This window comes from Diabrotica undecimpunctata, chromosome 8 (genome assembly GCF_040954645.1).
Source record: "Diabrotica undecimpunctata isolate CICGRU chromosome 8, icDiaUnde3, whole genome shotgun sequence".
NCBI classification, from domain to species: domain Eukaryota; kingdom Metazoa; phylum Arthropoda; class Insecta; order Coleoptera; family Chrysomelidae; genus Diabrotica; species Diabrotica undecimpunctata.
The window spans coordinates 55,133,490-55,161,055 of record NC_092810.1 but is presented as its reverse complement, the minus strand read 5'-3'; the positions used below and the strand labels follow the sequence as shown (position 1 = coordinate 55,161,055).

Sequence of the window (27,566 nt, the reverse complement as noted above, 5' to 3'; positions counted from 1 at the left end):
CACACAAAGTAGTATGACTGACTTTTGGTAGTAACGATGTAAAAATACTCAAGTAGCTTCATAAAAATAGTAATTTATTTTTAAATACAAAATAATGTTTAAAAATGAATTGAACAATAATGGCATTTTACATTTCATACAGATCCCCATGGTCATCATCATTGCAATCAGCTCCTTCGATAACGTCATCATCCTCAGTTTCACCAAGGTTAGCTTGATCAGTTTTGCTCACCAGAGTTAGCTGTTGTAACCATGTTAGCTCAGGATCGTTGACCCAATTCGCCCCTGATAGTTCCACTTATAATTTCGAGGTGCTTTGGAGTTTTTGAAGTTATACTTCTATACGCGCGCTCCAAGTTGGAAATTTGTACAGAAGTGAATCGGTGAAATCATTACATCTGTAAGATAATGAGTAAGAGAGAGACAGAAGATATATTTTCTCTCTCTTCCTCTCTCGAGAATAAAAATGTTCCTTTTTTTGTATATTGTTACGATAAATATCATGGCTTAAAATAACCGTAAATATATTATGACTAATTCTGTTATGTTGTAGATTGTACCAGATAATTCTAGCTGCTGGCAGAAAATTTACCTGAAAGAAAAGGTCGAAACGATGACCCGGATTGACCTTCTAGTCTAAATTAGAGGGATTCTCCTGAATTCTAGGCCAGTTGTGTTTTCATATATAATAATGGATTTTTCATTGAAGGGGCAGTTAGTTTTGAAGATTCGCGGTCGCGATTTAATTGTTACGTTCGCCTTTAAATAAATTATGTATTTTTAGTGATTAATAAACTTATAAACATACTTGGGGCACATTATACGAGGAGAACGATACACTTTTCAGCAACTGATACTCGAAGGCGAAAATAGAGGTTAGGAGAGGTCTCGGACGTAAAAAAATGTCATGGCTGCGCAATATTCGACAATGGACAGGAATCCACAGCTATGAAATGCTTCGCAATGCTGCTAAAAACAGAATTATTTAACATCTCACCTGACAAGACGATGTACGGTGGACGCCTACGCAGAAATGCATGGCACCTTAAGAAGAAGAATAAACTTATATAAATTATCGTGCTTTTTAATAAATTAAAGTAGGAACAATATAATAAATTAGTAAAGACATTATAACTAATTATAAATAAATAAAAGACATTGCAATATATATTTAATATTATATATAAATATATATATATATATATATATTATATATATATATATATATATATATATATATATATATATATAAACACACCATGAAAAGATGTTACTAACAAAATTTTAACTTTCCAACTAAATTTTAAAATGTATATTGTCCATTATTTTAAATGTTATATTTTATATGTGTTTTTAATGTTGAGTGTCGTAGCTTTGCAAAAATAATCTCAAGGACTAGTAAGTTGTAATGACAATTTGAGATATGTTGTAAATATTTAAACTTTCTTCTAATTACAGTGTCTTGAAGAAGGAATAAAAGAATTCCGAAAGCTCGACCAAAAGTCAAAAGAGTGTTTCTATAACATCCCGGCCAAACCTACTGACTGCAGCCCTAATAAACTGTGTTGTTTGTTTATATCGACAGTCAATAATATCCAGTATTTCTTATAATATATATATATATATATATATATATATATATATATATATATATATATATATATATATATATATATATAATATAATATTTATTAATATTATTAGTTATGTGATATGTTTTGTATTATTTATTAAATGTTCATAATTATTTTAGTCTTTTATATTTCAAAATAATAATCTCAATAAATCACTGTATGACCGAGAACTGTCAATTTTGAAATACGTTTGTGTCATGTCTAATTGGCAAATAGTTTACGTGTTTGGTTCATACGCTGGTGTATGTGAGTTCTAATCCCAATATGAATTTCCTTTTATTTATTTCCTTTTATTTTAGTCCTTTAAAAACCCCACGTTAGTCTTATTAAATATATGTAATATACGCGAAAATGCTAAATTTTAAAATAAAATGAAAATTTACAACATAATCCGAGTTGTTGTTTTTTTATTTTTATCTTCCACAAACGTTTTTTGAAGTTATACTTCTATACGGGCCTTGGACGTTGGAAATTTGTGTGTATTCGTATATATTGAGTGAATCGACAAAATCATTACATATGTAAGATATAGGTAAGAGAGAGACAGGAGATATATTTTCTCTCTCTTTCTCTCTCGAGAATAAAAATGTTCCTTTTGTAAACATATTTAATATTTATTAATATTATTATCATGGTAAATTAAACATGCGTAAGTTATGTATATTGTCATTTTTAAATACTTATGAATATTGCATTTTAATTTGTATTGTATTATAATATTGAATTATGTGGCAGTGCATTGTATTGTATTTTTATATTAATAACAAAATTAACAATGAATTTTACTGCAGAGTATGTGTAAAAAAATTTTTTTGCATTCAACTTCTTTTATACATATATGAAAATAAAAATATATAGTTTCATTAAAATATTGATTCAATCCTTCATTTACTTACTATACTCCCATTAAAGGTCAAATGTTTATATACAGCAAACGATGCACCATATACCTGTAGACCTAAATCTTTATCTCTTTCTGCTCTCTCTTACCTATAGCATTACATATGTAATGATTGTGCAGATTGACTCCCATATAAATTTGTAAAGACGAACGCGTGTATAGAAGTATAACTTCTACCGGCACTCCCACTGGACTGCCACACCCGTTTTCATGAAAAGAGACGAACAACAAGGAACATTTCAAATTTGATGTAAAATTTGGATCCACACCTAAGCCGACTGTCTCTTACAGCGACCCAAGTGAGAATGAACAATTATCTTTTAAAATTCATTCGCATAACTTAAAATAACAAAACACTTAACGGAAATATTTATTCAAAACGCAGAATATGAAACGCAAAGAATGCCGAGGACTTGCACATCTTTAAAACATAAACAAACTCTAAAAATGTGCTTATATTACTTGGCGATGCTAAGAGGAATTGAAAATACTTTTTGCGTATTTTAACTTGTATGAAAGTAAAGAAAAATACACTGAAATCATTCTTCGTTATTTTAATACATATATGACGGGATTTCAATTTAATACATATACGAGGGGATTTCAATATATATATATATATATATATATATATATATATATATATATATATATATATATATATATATATATATATATATCACGGAATTTATATACCAAAGAATTTGTAAATGCTACAATTTACGACTAAATTAAGGCTGTATACCGCACAAGGAATAACTCTGCGAGACAGAATAACCAACGAAGACATCAGGAGAAGAACCGGAGTGACTGACATCATCGAGAAGATAGCCAGACTAAAATGGAGATGGGCAGGACACATAGCCAGAATGACAGATGGGCGATGGACAAAGAGGTTATTGGAATGGAGGCCAAGGGAAGACAAGAGAAGCGTCGGTCGACCACCTACAAGATGGACTGACGATTTAAGAAAACTCAATAAAAACTGGATGAGAGCGGCGCAAGATAGACGGGGTTGGAAACATGAGGAAGAGGCCTATGTTCAGCAGTGGACTCTTGAGGCTGGATGATGATGATACCGCACAAGGGACAAAAAAGATTCTGGGATTTATATCTAAGATTTTTTTGGTTTAATTTCGTTTTGAAGTTCTACAGCAAGTAAGTGTAAAGTCAAAAGCTTCTTTCCACGTTTTAATAACGTTTGGAATTGTTTGGATGGATCATCATTTCTGTAAAACAGCTCGGTTTTAAGAAAAATATCGTTGTTGTTTTGTGATCTCTTAATAATAATTCGTTTGGTTAACGCAGTTTTTATATAGTAAATAATCCAGTTTCTATCAAGTTGTTTAACTTCTCCCTTCTTGGAGTAAATGCCATATTGTATAGGTGTTTTTATTGTACTGTAGGATCATGTCACTTTTTGTATTTGTCCGAAAACATGGTCCGCTGGCAAATATAAATGTCCGAGTACCGGAAAAATAAGTACCATAGATTTAATATTTTGTGGGCATCTCTGTACAGCCATAACATGAGCATATGCATCATGTGTGCATTTTTATTCTGCCCCACACAAGCATCAGCGAATAGTCTTAACGGTTTTATATCTGATTCAAATTCAGATTTAATAAGAAAATTACGTAGAGCAGAACTTGTTACTACAGATTCCCTTTTTGCTTGCTATTCCGTCAAGGTGTAGAAAACTGGCTGTTTAATATCCACGTCGGTTACACAAAAACAATAAAAAGACAACTGCTGGGCGTAAAATGCATCTTTAATAGACACTTTCGGTAAGACTTGAACCTGCTGAAGGTCAAAATAGTAGGAAACAGTGTGTTCCGGTTTTTCATTCATTCGTTTAAAACATTGTTTGACCCGTATTTTATGTACAAGTAGAGAAGTTCTTTGTTTGAAAATTTCAGTTTTGTCTTTGCAAAGGCTAATAGAAGTTTGGGTCCTAACACAAAAGTCACATACGTCAGTAGCAGGGCTTCCAAATGCAATATTTAAATAACTATTAAAGATCCTACTAAAATACTTGTAATTTACTTTCAAATTCTCAACAGTACTCTGTACTGATTCCATAAAATAGTAATATTATTTTCAGATGATAGATAAATGCGCCGAGATTTAGCACGCCCGTAATGACTTTCATGTGCTTTCAAACTGGCTATAATTTTTTTCACAGCTTCAAATTTATTAACATTCCTAAAGGACCGTTTATCCCCTCCACGATTCTCAACAATACCACTGCCAGATTGCATTTTTCGAGAAATAGTATTTACGCGTCTCTGACTGACACTAAATATGGATAAGAATAATTTCTGGCAAATGTAAATTTTGTTTTCTCATTCTTCCAAACCTAAAATAAAGAATATAGCCTTCATGTTGTTTTTCACTGTGTTGTAAAATATCTAAACAACCATCCTTGTCCTGATATCGTCTTCGGATACTTCATTACAACAAAAATCCGTTCGATTAGGGTGAGTACAGGAAAAATCAACAAAATGTTTCAAATTAGGATAATGATTTGAATGTCTTGAAAAGAGAATATTATTAAAATATTAACGACAACATGACAACTTAAGCTATTGGTTAACAATACCATAATACAAACATAACCTATAAGTCATTAAAGCTTACCTAATATTGTTTTTTCGCCTTTGAGAAGTGAGATGTCTTTTTCTTTTTCTGCTACCACGATCAGTATAACCAACTACATGATCTCCAGTCACAACTACATCCATTATTTTATATAATTTCGTTGAAGATCGGAAAAACAAACGCACATAAAACAAATTTAACAGTTCAGATACCAATTATGCAAAGACCGACAACGACAAAAAAATAACAATTAGTCCACGGCGCACGGACAAACTTCGGTTAGTTCGCCTACCGTCAATGGACATACAGCACATAGAAAGTCCAAGGTATTTTTTAATTTAATTTGCAGACAACAAAATGCATTTAGAACGTCTCTCCTAACATAAAATGGTAGCTCTATACCAGGGATCCTCACTAGGATTTCTTTGAGAGCCTAATAGTTTGAATAATATTTTCTTCAGGGCCGCAAGTACAAGTGGTGGTATGAAATAATCTTTCACAGCTCTCTAGAATAGCATCTATGTTATCAGGTTGGGAAGAAACTGAAATTCTCAAAATGTTTTCAACGTTCTCACTAGTTAGCCTAGATCTGTACTTGTTTTTTATAAACTTCAGCTTACTGAATGTAGATTCACAGACATATGTAGATGCAAAAATACACAAAATTTTCTGAGCGTAGTCAATTAAGTTAGGAAATTTGTCATTTTCAACTGCTTCCCAAAACTTATAGTGAGCTTTTTCCTTTTTTTTTTCTTCAAAAGTACTTTTGAAGAAAAGCTCTGTATCATTCTGAAGATCAATTAACTCATTTTTCAAATCCCTAGCTTCGTATTCAAAAATAGAAAGATGAGCGCTACATTTGCTGTTGTTATTGCCCATGGATTTTCCACCAAGCGAAATGGTTCTTGGAACTTCCTGAAGTCACTAAACCTCACAGACATTTCATCCTTTAGGTCTGCTAACAGCTTCGGTAGATCAGAAATCTCTTGACTTTCATCAAACAGTGCTTTAACGGAAGGAAAGCTGGAATAATCTTCATTTGACAATTCTTCAATATACGTATTCAGCTTCTGCTCCAGTGAAAACACAATACTCATCATTTTCGTTACAATGTTATTGTAGTCTCCTTGCAATTTGGTCAATGTTTCATTCACAACGCTCATTGATCAGTGAGAAACGCTACTTTAAGCCACCAACTAAAATTATGAATATCAGGAAACTCTTTATTCTTTGTAGCCAAAAACAGAGTAATCTCATGTCTAACGCTGAAGAAACGTTCCAAAACTTTACCCTTACTCAGCCATCTCACTTCTGTGTGGTAAAAAATGTCTCTATATTTCGACATAAGTTCTTTCAAAAATTCTTGAAACTCTCTGTGGTTTAGTTCATTTGATCTTATGACATTTACAATCTTTACAAGTGTTTTCATAACACAGCTGAAATTTTCACCAAATTAAGCAGCTGAGCTTTCTTAATGAATGATACAATGGAAACTCAATAAATTATTATTTCCCAAGTGTTTTTTCAACAGCTGAACAAACCCTATATTTGGCCCCACCATTGATGGAAACCATCAGTACACACAGAAAAAACCTTTTTCAAATCAATGCTATGCTCGTTCAAAAAATTTACTATTGTGTTCAAATAATAAACACCTCCAGTTTGTCCAGTCATAGGAATCATGTCCAAAAAGTCTTCTTTAAGAACACAATCCTTCTTTTGGGTTTAAGAAGAAGAGGTTTAAGATTAGAGAAACATAATATTATATAATGTGTATTATAAATACTCGACATCATTAGCACGTGCAAATCCTACCCTGTCGCCTAATTTCCTATGAAATTAAAATGGTAAATGTTTTTAGGGTCCATTTATTTTTTCGGGCATGCGTATTTACATGGTCCACAAGGTTTTGAAACATCTTTACTGCCCGGCCAGTGCCACTGTGGTGGGGGTAAAGATGACTAATGCGAAATGCGGTACAATGCTTGTGGTAGTCTGAGGGCCGCGAAAAATAGCTCCGAGGGCCCACGGGCCGCATAGTGAGTATGGCTGCTCTATACATATAGTTTGCGATGCCATCTTTAGATGAAAATTTGAAAAAATGGACAAAATGCATATATAAAGTCTGCTCATCAATTGTATTATATCAAAAATGCACGCCCAACCATATTAAAACTAAAGTTTCTGCTCATTTTCAGGGACGTTTGGAAAAAATTAAGGATGTAAAGGAACTGAAAGAAAATTACAAATGTGTTTCTTTCATTTCGACAGATGTTACAAAACTTTTATTATAGTTTGAAGTATCTGAATAATACAGCAAAAATCACAGATAATCTTTTTATGTAACCTGTTAAAAGTGAAAGTGCTATTTAAGTAGTAAACTAACCAAATTTCTATATATTTCTTGTGATATATATATTTACACATAATAAAGTTAATAAAAACAAAGTGTTGAATTAATATTAACAAAAATACACTGAATATTTTAAAGAACATTAAAATTACAATTTTATTTGTATTTATGGTACAAGTACGTGTTGATAACAAAAAACAAGTAGCAAACTCAAGAAAACTAAAATTCATTCAATAAATATAGATATATGTATATATAATAAGCTAGATCTGTTTATAATTAATAATTGTATTAACACAATACCTATTAATAAGCATCCCTTTATTTACAACAACTTCATTTAAATAGCTAGCACACCAACATGTTACCCGAAGTACTGAATCCACCACCACCGCAATTCGGAGGGGGCGGTTCATCGTTTCTATTATGTCGAAAATTAAATGATTTTCCAGTTTGTTGATTCTTTTCCGCTTCGAACTCAGACTGGTCTTTAGTTAGGACTATTTGTAGGCTACTAGGAAGTATTGTTGGGGGCAGATTTTCTGGTTCTTTGATGTCCTCCCGACTATAGAAAAGGATATATGCTGTTTCCGGCGGTTTAAGCCTTTTTAAATCATCCGTCGTCGCTCTACTTACGAAACTATCGTTAAACTTGTACCACTGAGCCTTATCTTTGGCTAGAGTGTAATAGTGTCCCGAATCTACACTGGAGCCACAATGTACTACTGCTGCATATAATTCATAACGATATGTGTCAATCGTTAGGTAGTCATCTAATACGACAGTTTGAAGCAGTTTTGTACGCTGGTGTGATGTAGGATCATATCTGAAAGATAATAGTGTGTTAGAAATTAGCACTTTAACAATACTGAAAGAAATAAACATACTTTTATTCACTTTTATTTGTCCCGATATCTATTGTTTATCTTATGATTTCACTGAAATATGTGTAAAGGTTGTGACAAAAAAAAAATTGGTAATTGTACCACGATATCTAGGGTGGAAGGGAAGTTTAAATAATAAAAAACTTAGTAATAAATTAAACATACAGTAAATCTCTAAAAGTAGAAAGTAGAATCCGGATACAAAATATGGAAATACGGAAACAATAGATGTAAAAAAGGGACTATGCCAGGGAGACGCTCTATCATGCATCTTGTTCAACATCGTACTCGAGAAAATACTGAGGGACACAACAATTAATACACGAGGAACAATCATTAATAAAAGCGTGCAAATACTAGCATTTTCAGATGATGTTGACATAATAGCAAGATCAAGAAGAGAAATGATAGAGTCATACAACCAAATAGAACGAGCTGCACAAAATAGTGGTCTTAACATCAATCAGACCAAAACAAAATATATGCAGGTAAGTAAAAACGCAGAAATAACGCAGCCACAAAATATAACAATAGGAGAATACAACAGAGAGGGGGTAAAAAACTTTCTATACTTGGGATCCCTAGTCACGTCTGATAATAACGTTACGGAGGAAGTGAAGAGGAGAATATTTATTGCAAATAAATGTTACCGCGGCTTAATTAGGCAACTAAGATCAGATAACGTCGCAAGAAAAACAAAATGCCAAATATATAAAACCCTAATAAGACCGGTACTCACATATGGCTCAGAAACCTGGACACTCACCAAAAAGAGAGGAAAGGTTGTTAGCCACCTTCGAAAGAAAAATCTTGCGACACATATATAAGGGCACAAAAGAAATCGGAATATGGCGAAAAAGATACAACTCTCAACTATACAAAATATACCAGGATCCGGATATTATAACATTCATTAAAATAGAAAGGCTGCGTTGGATAGGACATGTAGAAAGAATAGAAGAAGGCGAAATACCAAACAAAATATTCAAACAGATGCCAGTAGGAAAAAGAACAAGAAGAAGACCGAAACTGAGATACTTAGAACAAATAGACAATGATATAACAACCTTAAAAATAAAAAACTGGAGAAAAAAAGCACGAAACAGATCAGAATGAAGAAGAATCCTGGAACAGGCCAAGACCCAATAAGGGTTGTCGAGCCAGTGATAATGATGACAGTGTTAACCAAAAATCCCCTCTACCTCATATCTTTTGAAGGGTTATACTTATACTAGTCATAGCAAGTAACGTAATAGTGATAGATGACGTTACAGAGCCACTGTGACCGATAATTTTAAAATAGTGATATCTCGTTTGAAAGGTATTTATCATACCTATTCAACCATACTAATTTTTTTGGATTTAAATTGATATTGATAAATAAATTAATTAAATGCTAAAATTATGGTTACGCATTTAATAATTAATAAAGATTCTTACGTAATCCTCCGGTTATTTGTCAAAAAAGTTGACGTTTTTTTATTCTCTAGTTGGTTTTACTTTGCAAGTTTTTGCATAAGTGTTTATAACTTGAATCGTTAAAATATTTACATATGCAGAATAGTATCCGTAATAGAACGTACTGTATCCGACAAAGTAGCAGCTGTCTTAATAATTGGTGAATGTAAAAACAATTTCCATGCAGCGGAACGTATTTTTAATGAGAGGTACTCCGATAGCCCTATATCGAGGATTTATTTGAGGGAGTTTCTTCGAAAGTTTAAAGAAACAAGTAGTGTTCAAGATGCCAAACGATCTGGTCGACCAATAATTCGTGATGACAAAAAAATTTACATCACCAGTGCATTAACTTTCAGATTATGACCCCGACCGAAGACTAGAATTCTGTCAAAATATGTCCAATCAAAAAAACCAACAGCCAGATTATATAAAAACAATTTGTTTCAGTAATCTGTCGAAAAGTACGAAAGTACTTTCTCCCTCAATGGAAATGTTAACGCACAGTAACGTATGGGAATAACACAAATCTTCACGTCTTTCGTGAAAAACATACTTTCCAGAATAAGTATGTTTAGTAAGTTGGACAGGTATTTTGGGAAACCACATAGTTGGGCCTGTTTTCCTCAATGCTAATTTAACCGGTGAAGTGAGCCAATTGAGCCATTAATTCTTGAAATTCTGGAAGATAATCCAGATGAATTCGGCAACTTGGAAATAACGTTTCACTGTTATGATGCAGTAAGACGTTATCTAGATAAGGAATATCCTGGTAGATGGATTGGACGACGAGGTTCGATGGAATGGCCAGCTCGGTCACCGAACCTCACACCATTAATTTTTTTTCTGTGGGGATACTTGAAATCTACGGTTTACGCTACAGCACGCGACAGTATTGACATTTTGAAACAATGAATTGTTGAAGAATCTAGGGCAATTTTCCTCGACACATTTTGTCAAATGTCATACTCTAGCAATAGGATGAGGATGCATTACTGTCAGTAACTAGATGAAGCACATTTTAAACACTTAATATGAGAACTGGTTCTTAAATCTTTATTAATTAAATGCGAAACTACAATTTTAGCATTTATTTCCCTTATTCATCAAAATCAGCTTAAACCCAAACAAAATTAGTATGATTGAATATGTATTTTCAATACCTTTCAAACGAGATATCACTTGTCATAAGGTGCCATTTCAAATTATTGGTCACAGTGGCTCTGTAACGTCATCTATGACTATTACGTCACCTGTTATGACTAGTTGAAAAGTCTACGTCCGTTTATCCTCTCTCCAAATTTCACTATAATAAGTATAACTGTTCAAATGATACGATAGGGGACTTTTGGCTAGCACTGTATAAATATAGTAATAGGAGTTTACTGCGATTTTAATAAAACCTTAAGTAGACTAAAAAGAAAGCAATAAATAATAGCATAAATAAATAGTGGATGACTTTAAAGCCAAAATCGACAGCGTTATGGAGATGTATTAGAGCCATGGTGCAGAAAAAAATGAGATTAAATATATGATTTACATAAAAAAAGACCAAAATTCTACCAATTACAAGACTGATATCAAAGATATTTCCAATTATATCATAACTTAAGAAATTGAGTTGTTTTTTAAATGTACAATTGGCAGATATTTAAGATACGACCCTAAACGACTCATATTTTTGAAGTATTTGCCATATGTATTTTGGGGTCAGATACCATTTTGCATTCCATGTAAAACCAGTAAATGGTGCAGACGTAAAATATAATTGTGTACTAAGTAAGGTTAAATATGGCAAATAGCCGAATCGTTTAATCAATAATTAAGTGTTTTATTTATAACACACAGACAAACCCAGGAATTATATACAAAACGATAAATATAAACATATATATATATATATATATATATATATATATATATATATATATATATATATATATATACATATATATAGAGAGAGAGAGAGACAAACCTCTGATTTTCCTTTGTTACGGCTAAACTGTGGAGTATATAAAAAATGTTTATAACAAAACTGTATGTATATCAAATACGTCTATAAACCAAAATTATTTTCGATTATACAGGGTCACTCGAAACAAAGGAATGAACAAAAGTGTTTTTTTTTTAATGGAACACTATTTTTTAATATTTTTTTTTAAATATGGAGAGTTTGTATGAAGTTTTATAGGTCTTAAGTTAATAATTATCAAAATATTAATATTTTATTGAGAAAAATGATAATTTTTAACGGACTGTGGATTAGGTTTCCAAGGTAATAAAAATGGAAATGGCATGTCTAAGTTTTTCTAGGGTTGTGTCATTTTTACATAATTTAATATCTTTAGACATCTAATACAGTGTACACTATTCAAATACAAAATTTTATAATTTTTTATAAAACACTCTGTATATTAGTATTGTATTTTGTATAAAGTATTACAACCTTTCTTTTGGTATAGCTATACATATCTAGCATGCTTCGTTTTGTAGATATTTAAAGAAGAAGTATAGATTTTGTTTTCAGGGATTTTTTTGTAACAAAAGACAATTAAATTTTTTATAACATACATTAAAATATCAAAGATTAAAATAAAAACGAGTGCTAGTACAAATTAGTTAAATTTAATAACTCATGTTACAAAATAGTATTTACCATAGTAGTAAATGCTTTAGAAACTGTTTACTAGTTTCAAAAGTGTATAATCAGAGATATCAGCACAGAAGACATCCTACAAAAAGATCCTAAAATTGCAGCCACCAACGTCGGAGTTATTTGAATAAGCATAACGAATTACAATATTGGAATATCTTATTTACAGCTATGTAATATTATTTCTAAATGGTTGTCTAATCCTGTCATATAAATAAAATTTGAATTATCGATCTTTTGGCGTGATTCATAAAGTGAATGCAACAGAACGGTTTTATTGCAAAAGATGGCCACCGCCAAAACCACCCTGGTTGAAACTATTCGTTGTGCATTTACAATTGAGGCTATGAGTGCAATAACGGACCAACCCACAAAAATTCAAAATTTATTTTATTGTAGAATATTAACTGTCTAGTTGAAACCTATCAGCTGCATAGTAGACCAATCCACATTTTTCTATTTGTTACTAGATGGCTGAACTAAAGTAGTTTTGGAACTCTATTTTTGATAGGATCTTAGAGAGGCAAAGTGGAGGTACGCGCGGTTAGTCCACTGTGCTGCTGACAGATGTTTTTCTATCATTCTTGATTGATATTTTTGGATTTTTTTGTAAATTGTCATTATGACTTTTAATTATTGTGAAATATATTTGTTCTCTTCTATCCCCTATCCTATTTTATTTTCTGAGAAACTTTCAACAAGGAATATAATTTACACTTTCATCCACCAACTGCTGACTCTTGTAGGAAGTGTGATTTATTTGAAGTCAAAATAAAGGCAGCCAATAGTGAATCAAGTAAACAACTCGAAACTGAAAAAGAATTTCGTCAAAAGAAAGCGAAGAGTGCTAGAGATTCTTTAAAGAGACACCGAAATGGCAAACAAAGGAAACGCGTCGGTCATCTGTTTCGATCTGATGTAGACTTAAGGGAGAGCGCCCACCAAACTGGCATGGCAAGTGGCAAGTAGCGCGCGTGTAGCATGTTACTTAAAATGTAACCAATGCAAAAACGAATGATTCAGCGCACAACAAAATGACAGTGACAGTGACGTCATGCAGCTTGCTACGCCACGTCGTTGTTCTACTTTTTGCCACGTGCTACTTGCATTTTGCATGTGTGTTTGTTAAAAAATTTAAATATGGAAGACAGTCCAGAATTTAATATTCGTTTTGTCTCATTAATTGAGAAATTTCCAGGTATCCATGACAACACAAGTCCGGAACTTTTTACACAAGGAACAAACACATTAAGATCCATTTTGTCTAAAACCAAACCTAACAATGAACAAGCAAGGACAAAGAATTGTATTTATAAAATACCTTGTGAATGCGATCAGTTTTATTTAGGTGAAACATCAAGGCCATTAAATGTTAGAATAAGTGAACATCAATATTATATTAAAAATAGAGAATTTGATAGATCTCAAATGTGTAAACACGCATGGGATAATGAAGATAGGGTTCAATGGAATGATTCGAATATAGTCCTAAAAGAAACGGATGGTAAAAAGAGAAAAATCAAAGAAGCGGCTCTAATTATGCTAAATGAGACCAATTGTGTCGCAAATTCCTCGGCAGAATGTAGTAGGATCTGGTTACCCATATTAAAAGAGGAAGTTATTAAAACGAAAATACCAGTTTTAGTAAGTCAGTAACATATAGAGGATACATCATTTATGTTTTTTAAATAACAAACATATTAAATCAGAATTTGGTGTTTATTGAAGGTAAACTAAATGTACGACCAAAGACTTACCATGTCGGGATAGTATTATGAGGTTTTTTTCCTGGTTTTTTCCCTCATAATTTACTATGGAATCACTAACACGAGAATTTTACTGTCATCATGGCTAGTGTTTGTCTTTTTAAAGACGAATTACATGCTATGATTTTTTCTGACGGATATTCTCAAGTTAAAGTTGATTTCATGTAATCGAATGAACTATCTTACAAGTAAAGTTGTCCCAGGAACGCAACTCAACAATATTGGCAATATCATTTTAAAGTCGTATACTTTAAAATGTATAATGTATGTCTGAATTGTCAATATAAATGAGTCAGATAAAATTAAATTATTAGAAGAATTTTGTTACCAAGTAACATAAAAACAAAATTTGTTTAATTTACTAATGTTTGTATTTTGAGAACGATTTCCGAAGTGGAAATTAAAACGTCAATAAACGTACTTTAACCTTTAATTGTGGCTTATTCCCATTTAAATAGTAATTACAACTAAAAAAGATACAGAAAAAATGCTAGAATACAAAAAACAGCTGTTTTTTACCGAAGATTTTTATTTTTTCTATTTCTATAGACTAAACACTAAACGAGATATTGTTTAAAGGTTGTATTCGAATGCGTTAGCACCATCTTCAAGCTCTTTCAGCGCAACCATTTTTAAAACAATGGGCTTAAAAAAAATTAATACACACCAGTTTGTAGTTTATTTTAAAAGCCACAAAGTGGTTTATATTAAATTTTTTCAAGCCCTTCGTTTTAAAAAGGGTTGCGCTGAAAGGGCTTGAATATGGTGCTAAAGGCATGCGAATACAACCTTTAAACAATTATATCTCGTTCAATTTTTAGTTTATAGAAATAAAAGAAAAATCGAAATCTTCAGTGAAAAAAGCTGTTTTTTTTTGTTAAACCATTTTTTCTGTATCTTGTTTAGTTGTTGAGTTATTTTGAAAAAAAGGGGATTTTTTGAGAAATTCCGAAAATAGTATCTTTACTTCAAATTCGGATTTTTTCAAAACTAAACCTTCTGAATTAGTTAAACTTCCAGACGTTCGTATATAAATGAAGTAAATTGTAAATGAATAACGAATAGTTTCATCCAGGGTGATTTTGGCGAGGGTGAGTTTATTTTCTGTTTTCACAAAAACATAAATTCTATTTATTTTTAATATCTACAAAACGCAGCATGCTAAATATGTATAACTTTACTATAAAAGAAAGGTTTTAATATACAGGGTTTCCATTTAAAACAATTGAGAAATTTTTGTATTTGAAAATACTGATCACACTGTATGGCAAAATGTCAAAGATTTTAAATTAGGTATTTAAAAATCACACTCCACTAGAAACTCTTTGGCATGTAATTTACATTTTGATTAAATTGGGATCTGGGATTAATAAAACACTTTAACGTTTCAGCGTTGGATTTTCATTATCAATGAACACTTTATTATTATTAAATTAAAATAAATATTACACCATTGGTATTTATATCCGATATATTATTTATATCTTCATATTAGTGGAGTGATTGGGGCTCACTTCGGTCTCTTCAGTTTCATTTGTCGCGGTTCATAAGTCCGCATACACTTTTTTGATTCTACAATTAGTTATGTGACGTAGCTTCTTCTACAATCTTAAACGATTCTTTCATATTGTTGAATATGACCTTCCATCCTCTAACTCCAATCTTCAAAGGGTCCTCCCCTATTTCATTTGGGTTCTTCTCCTTGGTTTGTCTGTTATTGGTCTCTATTGGGTAATTTTCTTGAGTACTAACGAAGGAAATTACAGGAAAACTTGAAGTTACATAAAGAGCAATGGAAGAAGCAATTCTGGGAGTATCTATAGGAAACAAAAGAAGACTAGGTAAGAAACAAAACAAAAGAAAAGGTCATGGCAAAACTACATACGTTATTTGTGGGGCGAATTATGGTTTTATATACTCTTATTTTTACTGCTTTTGAAAGCATTCTTGATTTAAGCGCGTCTCTGGGGAATAATATGCCGTTTTCTGAAATAACCGTAGCTTACATGTCTTTTTCATAGCAGTTTTCGAAGGTTATCGTCGCTATAATGTATTTGAATTTCTAACAACTTTTGGTCTTGCGTTCTTCATAACCACCGTGTTCTTGGTATTATTCTCGTTGACTTGAAGACCAATTTCCTTGAAGCCGTTTTAAAATATAGACTTTCTTTTGCAGCTCTGGTGGATTGTGTCCACATCGTCAGCTCTGGATGTGCGTTTCTACTGCAAATTTTTTCTACGTGAAGTTGAACAACAAAGAGGCCTTGACCAGTGTCGATAAGAAATTCTTCTGATGTGTTGCCAATTCTGATCCGGATGAATTCTCCACATACGCTGTGCTAATTGTACCAGCTTTCTAGGGACTGTACGTCTCTGCTTGCAGAATCATACACTTGCTTAAAATCTACAAAGATTTGATGGATTTCGCGGTTATACTTTGCCAAAAATATGTGTGCGATTACCAGTGTGACTCTAAAGCCACACTGGTAATCGCCTATTATACCTTCTGCATAGGGAATTAATCTTCTCAATAATATTATAGACATTACTTAATATGTTGTATTAACTAAAGACATTTCTCTATATCCGTAAATATGGTATTAAATGATATTATACGGCTTTCGTGCCACTGTTTTGGCATTTTCTCTCTTTGACAGACTTTTCTTGTGAGACGATATATTTCCAAATGAAGTTTTTCTGCCCCTTTTCGAAGTAATTCCACATGAATCCATCTGAACCAGGAGCTTAGATGATATTTCTGTCTTTACTTTGTCCAGCGTTAACATTGCTCGCTCAGCTTCCACTGACTATTCTGTCTTTGTTCACATGTCATTGTTGGCTTCTCAGTATTTAACAGTTGGTTGATGCATTCTCTCCATTGCATCTTACTGCACTTTTATAAATCGTGGGCTATTGGACCTGTTGCCCTTCACTGCTTCTGGCTCCCTGTAAAATTGCAGAGACTGAACTGTTATGTGTTTCTACTCAAGTTGTTGTATTAGTGTTTCTAAATATTGTTTTGTTCTCTTTCTTCTCAAGAGTTTTGTCGTTTGTAGTCTAATTCTATTATAGTTTTCCCTGTTTTCTTCTGCAGATCTTGTTAGTAACTCCAATCTTTTATTGGTTTTCTATTGTAAGCTTTGTTTATACTCCTGGTCAAACCACTGGTTTTCCTCTTCTCTTTTCATATGGTTTATGCTACAACCATTTCTATAATGTTTCTTATACTTTGCCATTTCTGGTCGATGATCAGCTCTGAATTTGATGAATCTTCTTCTAGTACATGTTTTTAACCTGGAATTTGTTTTGTATGTTTAATAGATATATCTGTTGCGTTGGATGAGTGTGTTCCCGTCATTGGAGGTCCAAGTTACTTTATGTAACTTGGACCATATCATAGTCATATCATGTAAGCTGTAAGTGCCAATCACTGCTTTCAGAAGCTCCTCCTTGCCCAACTTGGCACTGAATTTGACGAATTGACTTTGATGTCATGTCTAGGTACTGTAAAATGTCTGTATCAGTCAATATCAATATTGTCTGATATGTCAATATCAGATTGCCTTTAAAGTAATGATTTGGACTGGAATTACCAATAAGGAAAGTGTTTCTTACCAATAATTTAAGGGGAGAAAATTATTTATATTTTTTACAGAAAGAACAGTCTGTCTGAAATTTACTTGGAAATGTTTTATTGAAATTTAGAAAAAGTATTGTTTTTGTTAGATGGTGCTCCATCTCATTATACGAGGACGTATTTATTTCAGTCACATCCAGTTCACCATGTGAAAGGCAACCGCGCTAATCACAATGTGATTAGAGTAGGTATAAAGGAAAAGATCCAGAGAAAAATATGTGGAGAAAAGCAAAGAAATGGAAGTAGACGTGAAAAAACAATGAAAATATATGTTGCTCCAAAAAACACAAGGACGAAATTCTCTCCATAAAATAATTGCAAAGCTGCAGTATCATACATAAAACAGCTTTTAGACAATACTAAGCTTCTTTCTAAATCAGATAAGGCACTTCTTGTCTCTGGTCCAAACACTGTCCTTTCATTAAACTCAGCCAAAAAGATTTACACTGTTAAAAAATCAGCAACTTTCTTATGGGAAACTTAAAGATTTCTTCTGGTTCAATGCTTGTTTTGCCGGTGTATACCTTCTTTCCTGTACAAATGGAAAATGGAAGGTTCATTCCATTTCCTATATGGTAGATTGCAAACTAAAGGAAAGTCTTATGTTGCTAATGATTTTCTTTTTATGGGCTTGCTCGTGTAATGCTCTATGTTTGTTACCAATTTTTTTTTTTCAATCACTTTTGAATTTCATTTTTAACAGCACTTAAGGTGATGCCGCAGATTGTCTCTTGTCACAATAAAATGTACAATATTTTTAATTGTCCCCTCGGTATGTCTCCATTTCTGCACTCGTATACACTTTATCTTTCCTTTACTAACTCGGGATATACTATTCTGTATGCACATGCCACCTTCAACAGATTCTTCCTATCTGATTGAGTGAGGTGTGTTCTCGTATACTCTTTATCTTTCCTTTACTAACTCGGGATAGACCATTCTGTATGCACATGCCGCCTTCAACAGATTCTTCCTATCTGCTTGAGTGAGGTGTCTTATATAAAAATTTGTTGAAACCATCGTACTTAAGACAGGTGCCACATACTAGTGTGCACCTTACCAATTAATATAAAGGGTGATCAAATACAAAGCCACAATCACTTATTCTGAAGCTAAAACGTGGATATATAAAAGCTGAGTTCAAATGAAACTCGCATGTACTATTAGTATGAATTAATAGTTGTAAGGCGATTGGTTATAAGTCTCATCATGTAAAAAGAACAAAAGTATCACTTACCTGAAGTGCTTAAGTGTAAATATTAATCTCGGGGGTGCTTCAACAATTCTTGTAATTTTTTCACCATCCGTCAGTCTACTACATATATCACAGTGGTACTGATTATCGCCGCTCAATTTTTCTGGTTGCAGATAATAATCCAACAAAGTCTGTACTGATTGGTTATCAGAATGATTCGGAAAAGAAAGCTGCAGTTCTCTGAAATCGTCGACTCTTTCACTAGTTGTGGTACACTCTCCACATCTTGATACTGTCATTGTTCTACCACCGAAAGATTGCTGAACAACTGTTGGTAGTACAGCAGTGGCACCTTCATCTAAAAATTATTAAATACAAAACTTAAGTATTTATTTATTTAGTACAAAATAGTCAACTAATAAATTGACAGATTTAAGACATAAAGGCATATATCTAGGCAACTACTGATTTTAAAACAATTTTCAAGTTATTATGTTATTATTAATGAAAAACTACCAAAAAAATTAGTTCTTAACAAAAAAATTTTCATGTTAAATCATTACACAAAAGTTAAATAAAATTGATCAAATAGTTTCTGTAAATAATTTTACAATCTATTTTTTTTTTGAAACGAGTTAATAATTTTCAAAATTATGCAAGTAAAAAACTAATATCTTACATATCTGAAATTTTATAACATAAAGAAGGGCATTCAAACTTTCAAATTCATTTTGAAAAATTAAAATTCATTAATTAGGAGTACCTAGGGACATTTGTTAATAATTATTGGATTTTATTAGATAATAAACAATTAGATTGTTAACAACTTTTTAAATTGTTAACCATTTGTTTTAAGTACATATTAAAAATAATGTAAAAGAAGCTTCTTTAAAAAAAAAGTTGATTAATTGGTTAGTTCTGGAGTTATGATTGATAAAAGTTGGAGGGAGCCGAGAGCCGGCCGTTCAGGCCAACTTGAAATTAGGTTAGCAAATTAGGTTCAATGTGAGTGAGTGTTTAGCCACCCTTCCATTCAACCTAGGAGATCTATCATGGCTCATCCTAAGGTTAAAGTTGTCCCTTCATCCCAGCCTTTTTAACAATGTCTATTATGGCCTTAGGTGACACTTCTACGAAGTCATAGTGCTTAAATTGATAATGCTCAAATATATAGAACCTTATCCTATCCAACCCTGGGCAGTTGTACAGAATGTATTCTGCTGTCTCACCATCAGCCTGCAGAATCTGCAATTTGCACTTTCTGTCAGTCCCATTTTGTTCATGTGCCTCTTGAGGTGACAGTGTCCCATTAGAAAACCTATAATGATTTGCTGGTCATTTCCATTCATTTCTAGTAGATCTTTGGATCTCTTCTGCGAAAGTTCATATATAAAACCCTTCAAATGTTTGAGACCCATTTGTTCATACCAGTGGTTATGTTTCATTATACTAGTTGTGCTATTATATAGATTCCAAAGAGTTATGTAACTATGATCAATACTGCACTCTAGCACTAACACTTGAAAGAGTATGAATCAGGGTTAATCATCCAAACAACATACTATGGCATCCCTATTAGTCATTGGAACATAACATGCCAGGGATGACAAATTCACTTGGATCTAGGGATCCCACCTTAAATTTTTACCTTTACCATGCGAGCTGCGCGATGCTCCATTACGCATATTATGATTTTAAAATTTTGGCTTGTGATTTCAAGAAATAATAAATTGACAATTTATTTGACAACTAGATTTAAGCTAGATATTTAATTAACCAATTATAATCTTTCATTTATGTAGTTTTATCGAAATTATGATTAAAATGGTGACTAGCAAATCTCATAAATAAAAAACTTACAACTAATTCTTAATTTAAAAGAAAATTTTATCCTTCATATCATTCATAATTATCTGAATTATCAAAATTCTTTCTTTCCTCTTTCAAAAAGCATATTTCTTGTTTTCTTTGACAACCACTGAATACTTCTACTGGTTTTTTTTATGTTTCTTTAAATTTTATTCCCACTACTAAATAGCAAAATATTTTACAATGAAACTGTTTTAAACTTCTTTTTTAATTTAAATATTATGTTTATATGGGATTAAGCCACAATTTATTGGTTGTAATGAAAATCACATTTTTTAACTAACCAAAGTTTGACGTTTTGAAATCGTTCTCAAAATATTTATAGAAATTTTGAACAACCTAAGAAAACGACCAAGGATGGACCAAGGTTATTTTTATTGGTTTTAATATGATGAGTATTGATCTCCTTTTTTAATCAATGAAAGATACAGGTTAAGTTAGGAGAAACAAAAATGTCAAAATCTTAAAATCATCTGCGTAATGGTGCATAGCGCATCTCGCATGGTAAAGGTAAAAATTTAAGGTGGGATCCCTAGATCCTTGTGACAAATTCCCCATACAGGCTGTTGTGTTAAGTAGAAGAAAACTCAGGCTCACAGTTTCAGAGCGACACAGACAATCTACCCTTACTTTACACATCTTTTATTGTTTCTCACATAAGCTCCGTCCAGTTTGTTTTTTTTTCAGCTCGTAACAATGCCTTTTTTCCAGGATAGGGTCGTTAGCCAATCGCCAGTCAGAAGAAGAAGATGGCGACGTAAACTCAGGTATCTGGATGATTTAAGGGAGATTGGAGTAAGCAGATGGAGAAGAGAGATACTCGACAGGGAAGGATGGAAAAATGTTTTGAGGCAGGCCAGGGCTCACGAAGGGCTGTAGCGCTACCTGATGATATTATTTCTCACAAAATAATTGTCAATTTATTAATACCTATCATCATTTCATACAGTTCAATGAATTGTGATTTTTTCAACACAATTTTTGCAATTTATTATCATTGCATTTTGTTGCTTTTAATATAATTTTCCCTTTTGCCAATTTTGGCCAATTTTATCTGTATAAATAATATAGATGTTAATAATATGGTTAAAAAATAGACATCTTTGTACTAGCCCAAATTAAAATATTGAATATACGTACCTACAGAATTGTGTTCAACAGAATTTGTAAAGTTCTTTTCTTGCTCATGAAGTGTATCCAATAAATATCCTAAAAATTCTGAGCTATCGTGCTGATGTCCTAGTAAAAATCCTGGCGGTCGTGACAAGTGTAAAATATCATTTGGAGAGAGGGAATTTCTTTTTGAAAACTGCAAGAGCACAAACAATGTTTGTAACTTTGAGAATAACTGTGAAATAGCTTTATTGTTAAGTAGCACTTCATTCCTAAAAGTTTTCGTTATAAACAAAGCCTGTAGTACACTGTTCATGTAGCATGTGTTTCCTAGATTATTTAATCCTACTTTTTCCACTACAAATTTATCTACCATGGGTGACACTACACCAGCAGTCCAAGATTTATAGTGTACAGGTGGTTTGTAGTCTGTAGATATACAGAATGGCTGTATGACTTCATTTAAAGGTTGGTACAGATCTGGATATCCTGGAAATGCGTCCATTAACGCTATGAATAACTGAACAATGTCTTGAAGAAACCTTAAACTGGAATCACTTCTTTCTTTGTCTAACTTGTCACAAACAGTTTTAGCCAATGGTATAATCTTATGAAATATTTGTGGATTGTTGTGCTGGTTTCTAGATAACATGTAAAGAACAACTGGCCCTACACACTTTCTGATCTTGGGAAACATGACTAATTTAAAAAGAGGTTCAATTGTCACCAAAGTAATTTCAATTAGAATTTCATAATGGTGTTCTGCTTCTAATCCCTTCATGAAAGCAAGAACAAGAGGGCCTAAATTTTCTACCCAAAAACATTGTGTCAACCAGATGGACAAGGTATAGAAAGCTTTTTCAAGATGTTGTTCTGGATAGCCACAGTTTAATATGTATTTTACAGCATTAGGTATAGTTGCCTCATCTATTAGTTGAAGTACTATAGACATAGCAGGAGATAATTGCTTTTGTGGATCTGGATTCGAAATTTCATCAAGAAGTGCTTTTAAAGCAATGAATACATGTTTTGTATCTGAACATTCTTTTGACAGGATGTTTTGTACTTTTTTGATATCTTCAACAAATTTCATATAACTAGCTGGATCTGATGGTATGGGAACAGTTCCTAAGCTCCTTACTACTTGTGCACAAAACTTATCTTGTAGTCCATCATTTGCAGAAAGTCCTTGTAGTGCCCGAAGTATTATTTGTAATCTTGCCTCCTTTGTAGGCGTGGCACACTCTACCACTTTCTGCTTAACCGCCATCTTGTGGCTGAAAAGTATAGAAAATAATAATTTATGCATTTTAATTAAATAAAAAAATATATTGTTTAGTCCACATTCAATTTTTAGGTTAGTAATTATTAATTCATTTAATTAATAAATAAATAGATTTGATATCCAATACTACTGTTAACATTTAAAAGAATCACGTCAAAGGCATTCAAAAACATGAGATTTTTACATTTTGTGCAAAGTATGTTAAGAGATAGCTAATAATTTATCATAAACGAGTCCGAGTTAACACAAAATGAAATGGAAGTTTTGTGCTTAAGAATGCAAAAGAAAGTCTTAATTCGGCCAAAATATTTATTTTACTTATACACAATAGTATTATAGATTGTAAGATTATTAAGAATTCTGACTACTACTTTCATATACATTAGATGTTACAGTAAATGACAAATATGTGTTTATTTATCCATTCTACTTTACTTATTCAAATTTATAGTATAAACTGTTTTTCTTCTTTTTTCAGTGTCCACAGAAACAGGATATTGTTACAAGTAAAATAAAAATGTGACTAAAGTGATTCATTATTAAGTGAAATAAAAGAAGTTCTGGTGTAACACACAACAATAATCTAGCAGAGTCCTATAACAAAAAAAAATGGATTTCCACAATATACAAAAGCAAGATCAAAATGTGTATAGAATCAATATGTGTATAAATAGAACGACACGAAGAGACAGAATAGGACAAAATGTGACGATCAACACCTTCAATTTTGAAAGACTACAACATTTTAAGTATCTGGGGGCCGTAATCACAGCTGAAAACGATGTTACTGAAGAAATAAAAGACAGAATCCAATCTGCAAACCGCTGTCTATTCGCACTGGATAAGCTCATAAAATCAAAAAATCTTACAAGAAGTTCAAAGATCAAAATCTATAAATCCATCGTCAGACCTGTAATAACATTCGGATGCGAAACGTGGACCATGACCAAAGCAAACGAAGAAAAGCTCAGACGCTTCGAACGAAAAATACTTAGAAAAATTTTCGGACCTCGCCATGACATCACCACAAACCAGTATAAGATCAGAACCAATATCGAATTAAAAGCACTCTACAATGAGGCCGATATTGTCCAAGAAATTAGATCACAGCGACTAAGATGGGCAGGCCACATGCACAGACTGTATAACGATAGACTGGTAAAACTGGTATGGGAAGAGATTCCCACAGGCAAAAGACCACTCGGACGTCCCAGAATGCGATGGAGAAATAACATCCAAGCAGATCTCCGGAAAATGAACATTCCATTTGACCCTAGGTTGATGGAAGACCGAACAAATTGGAAAAAAGTTGTAGTCAGCCAAGACCCGCCCAGGGTTGTAGCGCTACGTGATGATGATGAAGATCAAAATGTTGGTCCACAAATGTGCAGTTGTACAATATACCTCAATTTATGCACAGATACAACAACCTCCTACAATATCATCCCAATTTTAGGATTTGGAGTAATGAACAACATGCATCAAACCAATATATATACAAGTTGTCCCATCCCCAAACAATGCCCACCAGTATAACTCAAACTTTCCTGCACCCTTAGTGGGCCAATCAAATATAACAAATGTTGCCCTATATACTTATTCAGCAGTCAGTGATGAAGAAATTGAAATGCATGATTCTAGCGACGAGGATGAAAAAACCTCAGAAAAGGTTCACTATTGGTAAAGTCAAAAAAAAAAATTAAAAAAAAGGAAAGCAAATACAAAAATTGAAAATACAAGAACACAAGTGAGTACCAACAACAGATATGAATCTTTAGAAAAATTAACTTATACTGATGATATACCAATAACACTCACACAGATATTTATAAAATGACTTAAAATCTAACAGCTGCCATTAAAGAAGAAGAAAGCTCTACCAAACAACACAATCAAAATAAACACCAAAACTATTTAATCATATAGGGAACTTATAAGGCATTTAAACAATCAAAAAATAGGATAGTGTTATAAGAAATATGCATCACCTTAACCAGCTACAGCGAAGAGATGAGTGTCCACCAATGACAATAAATTAACTATTGGTAAAGAGATTAATATAGAAACCTTAAATCTAAGCCAAGAAGATCCAGATCAACATTAAAATAAGACAAATGAACTGGCTTATAGGTAGAAAATCAAAACTGACAATAGAAAGTAAGCTGCTCCTGTACAAATGTATATTAAAACTGATTTTGGCAAAAAAAAAAACAAACAAAATAATACAAAGAGTTTAATCAACATTATTAAGAATGTTCAGTCCCTGGTTTGTAAGCAATAAAACCCTACACAACAACTCAGCTATACCTTTGGTGGAGGAAGAAATCCGAAGAATATCAGTAAATTACCTTGAAGAAGTGAGAGATCACCAAAATGAAGAAGCAAGACTTTTAAACGCTGCAAATGAAGTTATGAGATGACTGAATAAACTATGGATAACAGACTTAATACATTAACTGTGTAAACTAATGTAAAGTGTATAAAAGGAGTGCTGTCAGAGAACAGCTTTACAGACAGATTTAAAGTTTCAAATGAAGCAGATTGTAAATTAAATTGTAATAAAATAATTAAATAAATAAAGAAAAGATTTTTTATTTTTAACATTATTTTTAACTGTATTTATTTTATTTATTATTATTTAAGAGTATTCTTGTTTTTTATTTTATTTAATTTTTTAACATGGAGAAATGTTGACATTAAAAGGAATTGTTTTACTAAAAGGCATTATTATTATTTATTTGTCAGAATGTAACTTTATAGCCATTATCAAGGAGGGTAGGCTGTCACTTTTATATCCATTGTTTAAATCAGTATCCATGTGGATTTTAATGAATATTAAAATAGATAATTAATATTTGTTTTCAACTTATTTCAAAAACTTTCAAGTAACAAATTGGGGACAAGCATGCACCAATAACCAAACAATATATTTTAATGAATACAGAATTAAACTTCACGAGTTACTAAAAAATCAGGACAGAAAATATCGGAGGTAAAGTATCAAGACTTAAAATAAACATGGAAAGACCAGGAGATAAAAAATTAACTAATAAGCATGTAAGTGATTTGGATATATGAGTAGCCTGATAGAAATTTAAACTTATCCTATAGTTCCTCCCTAAGCCATTTATCTGATGTATCTGTCTTACAATAAATACACAATTTTTTTTTAGCTAGAACCACTAAATGCCAATTGAATGCTTAATGTTAACTCACCCAAATTTAATATGACTAAACACCATCATTAAACAGAAAATGGAAATATCAGCATATTACAATAATTAACATCCTCAGTATGTATAAATTTAGTATATTAAGTGATAAATGAATGTTATTGTTTACTGATCACCTTACTTTTAGATGTCATATAATATAAATTGGCTTTGATCCTAACATTTATATGCCGAATAAGGGTTCAATTAATGTTTGTAAAGGCTAAAGGTTGCTTACCTTGGTTAATATCAAATCTGCTCTAAAAATGTAAACTGTGAGATCTGAAAAAATAAATATCAAGGTTAAAACGTAAGGCCACAGTTAACAATTATAATACTACACGAAATTGTGCAAACAATTATAGCGTGAAAATCGTTACGTAAAACAAGTACAGTAAAGCTTTCATTTTCATCTTGAAAATTAAAATAATATACAGCTAACTAACCTTACCCTTCTAGAATAAATACGTCACTGCCAATACTTATATATTTTCAGCACTTTGCAAACTTGGTTATTGCATATTATTCAACATAATCTGTAAAATCATTAGGAACAGCTGCTTTTACCCTTACAACAATTAATAATAATATTTTTGTGAATGAATTTTAGTACTATTTTACAAAGAAAATTTTCATTTGACATTTGATGGATCTTGTCAATATCTAGTTGCTTTTCCAAAACCTTCAGAAGTGTCTCTCTTTACTGTTCTATGATTGGATAATAATCACAGAACGTTAGAATCATTATTATTAAAAAAAGCTTTCTTTCCCATCTTTCAAATTGTAAAAGCGGAGACAAGCAAAAAAAAGGAAGGAGTTTTTATGCTCTTTTAATTTGTACTTTATACTATCCTTAATATAATTTTATTAAACTATAATAATGATACTAGATTTAATTATTTATTCATATTTAACATTGTTAAATTAACTTTCAGATCTATCGATTTTCGGGTAAATTTGATTCACATCTGTATCACAGAATAAATAAATTTTTATTTATTCTGT

General features: G+C 32.0%; 1 protein-coding gene across 2 annotated transcripts; it reads right to left on the bottom strand.

The window, feature by feature from the left end:
- Positions 1–7,419: 7,419 nt before the first annotated feature.
- Positions 7,420–27,229, bottom strand: DUBAI (Deubiquitinating apoptotic inhibitor). 2 transcript variants are annotated; one of them, XM_072540302.1, is made up of 5 exons: positions 27,008–27,229; positions 26,800–26,843; positions 22,092–23,341; positions 19,125–19,440; positions 7,420–8,315 (listed from the first exon to the last, which is right to left on the bottom strand). In XM_072540302.1, exons 3-5 carry the CDS (start codon positions 23,332–23,334, stop codon positions 7,838–7,840), a joined length of 2,037 nt encoding a protein of 678 aa, XP_072396403.1. In that variant the 5' UTR covers positions 23,335–23,341; positions 26,800–26,843; positions 27,008–27,229; the 3' UTR covers positions 7,420–7,837. The 2 variants fall into 2 exon arrangements, with proteins under 2 accessions (XP_072396403.1, XP_072396402.1); XM_072540301.1 differs by having other exon boundaries at positions 7,421–8,315; positions 27,013–27,229.
- Between the last annotated feature and the right edge of the window lie 337 nt (positions 27,230–27,566).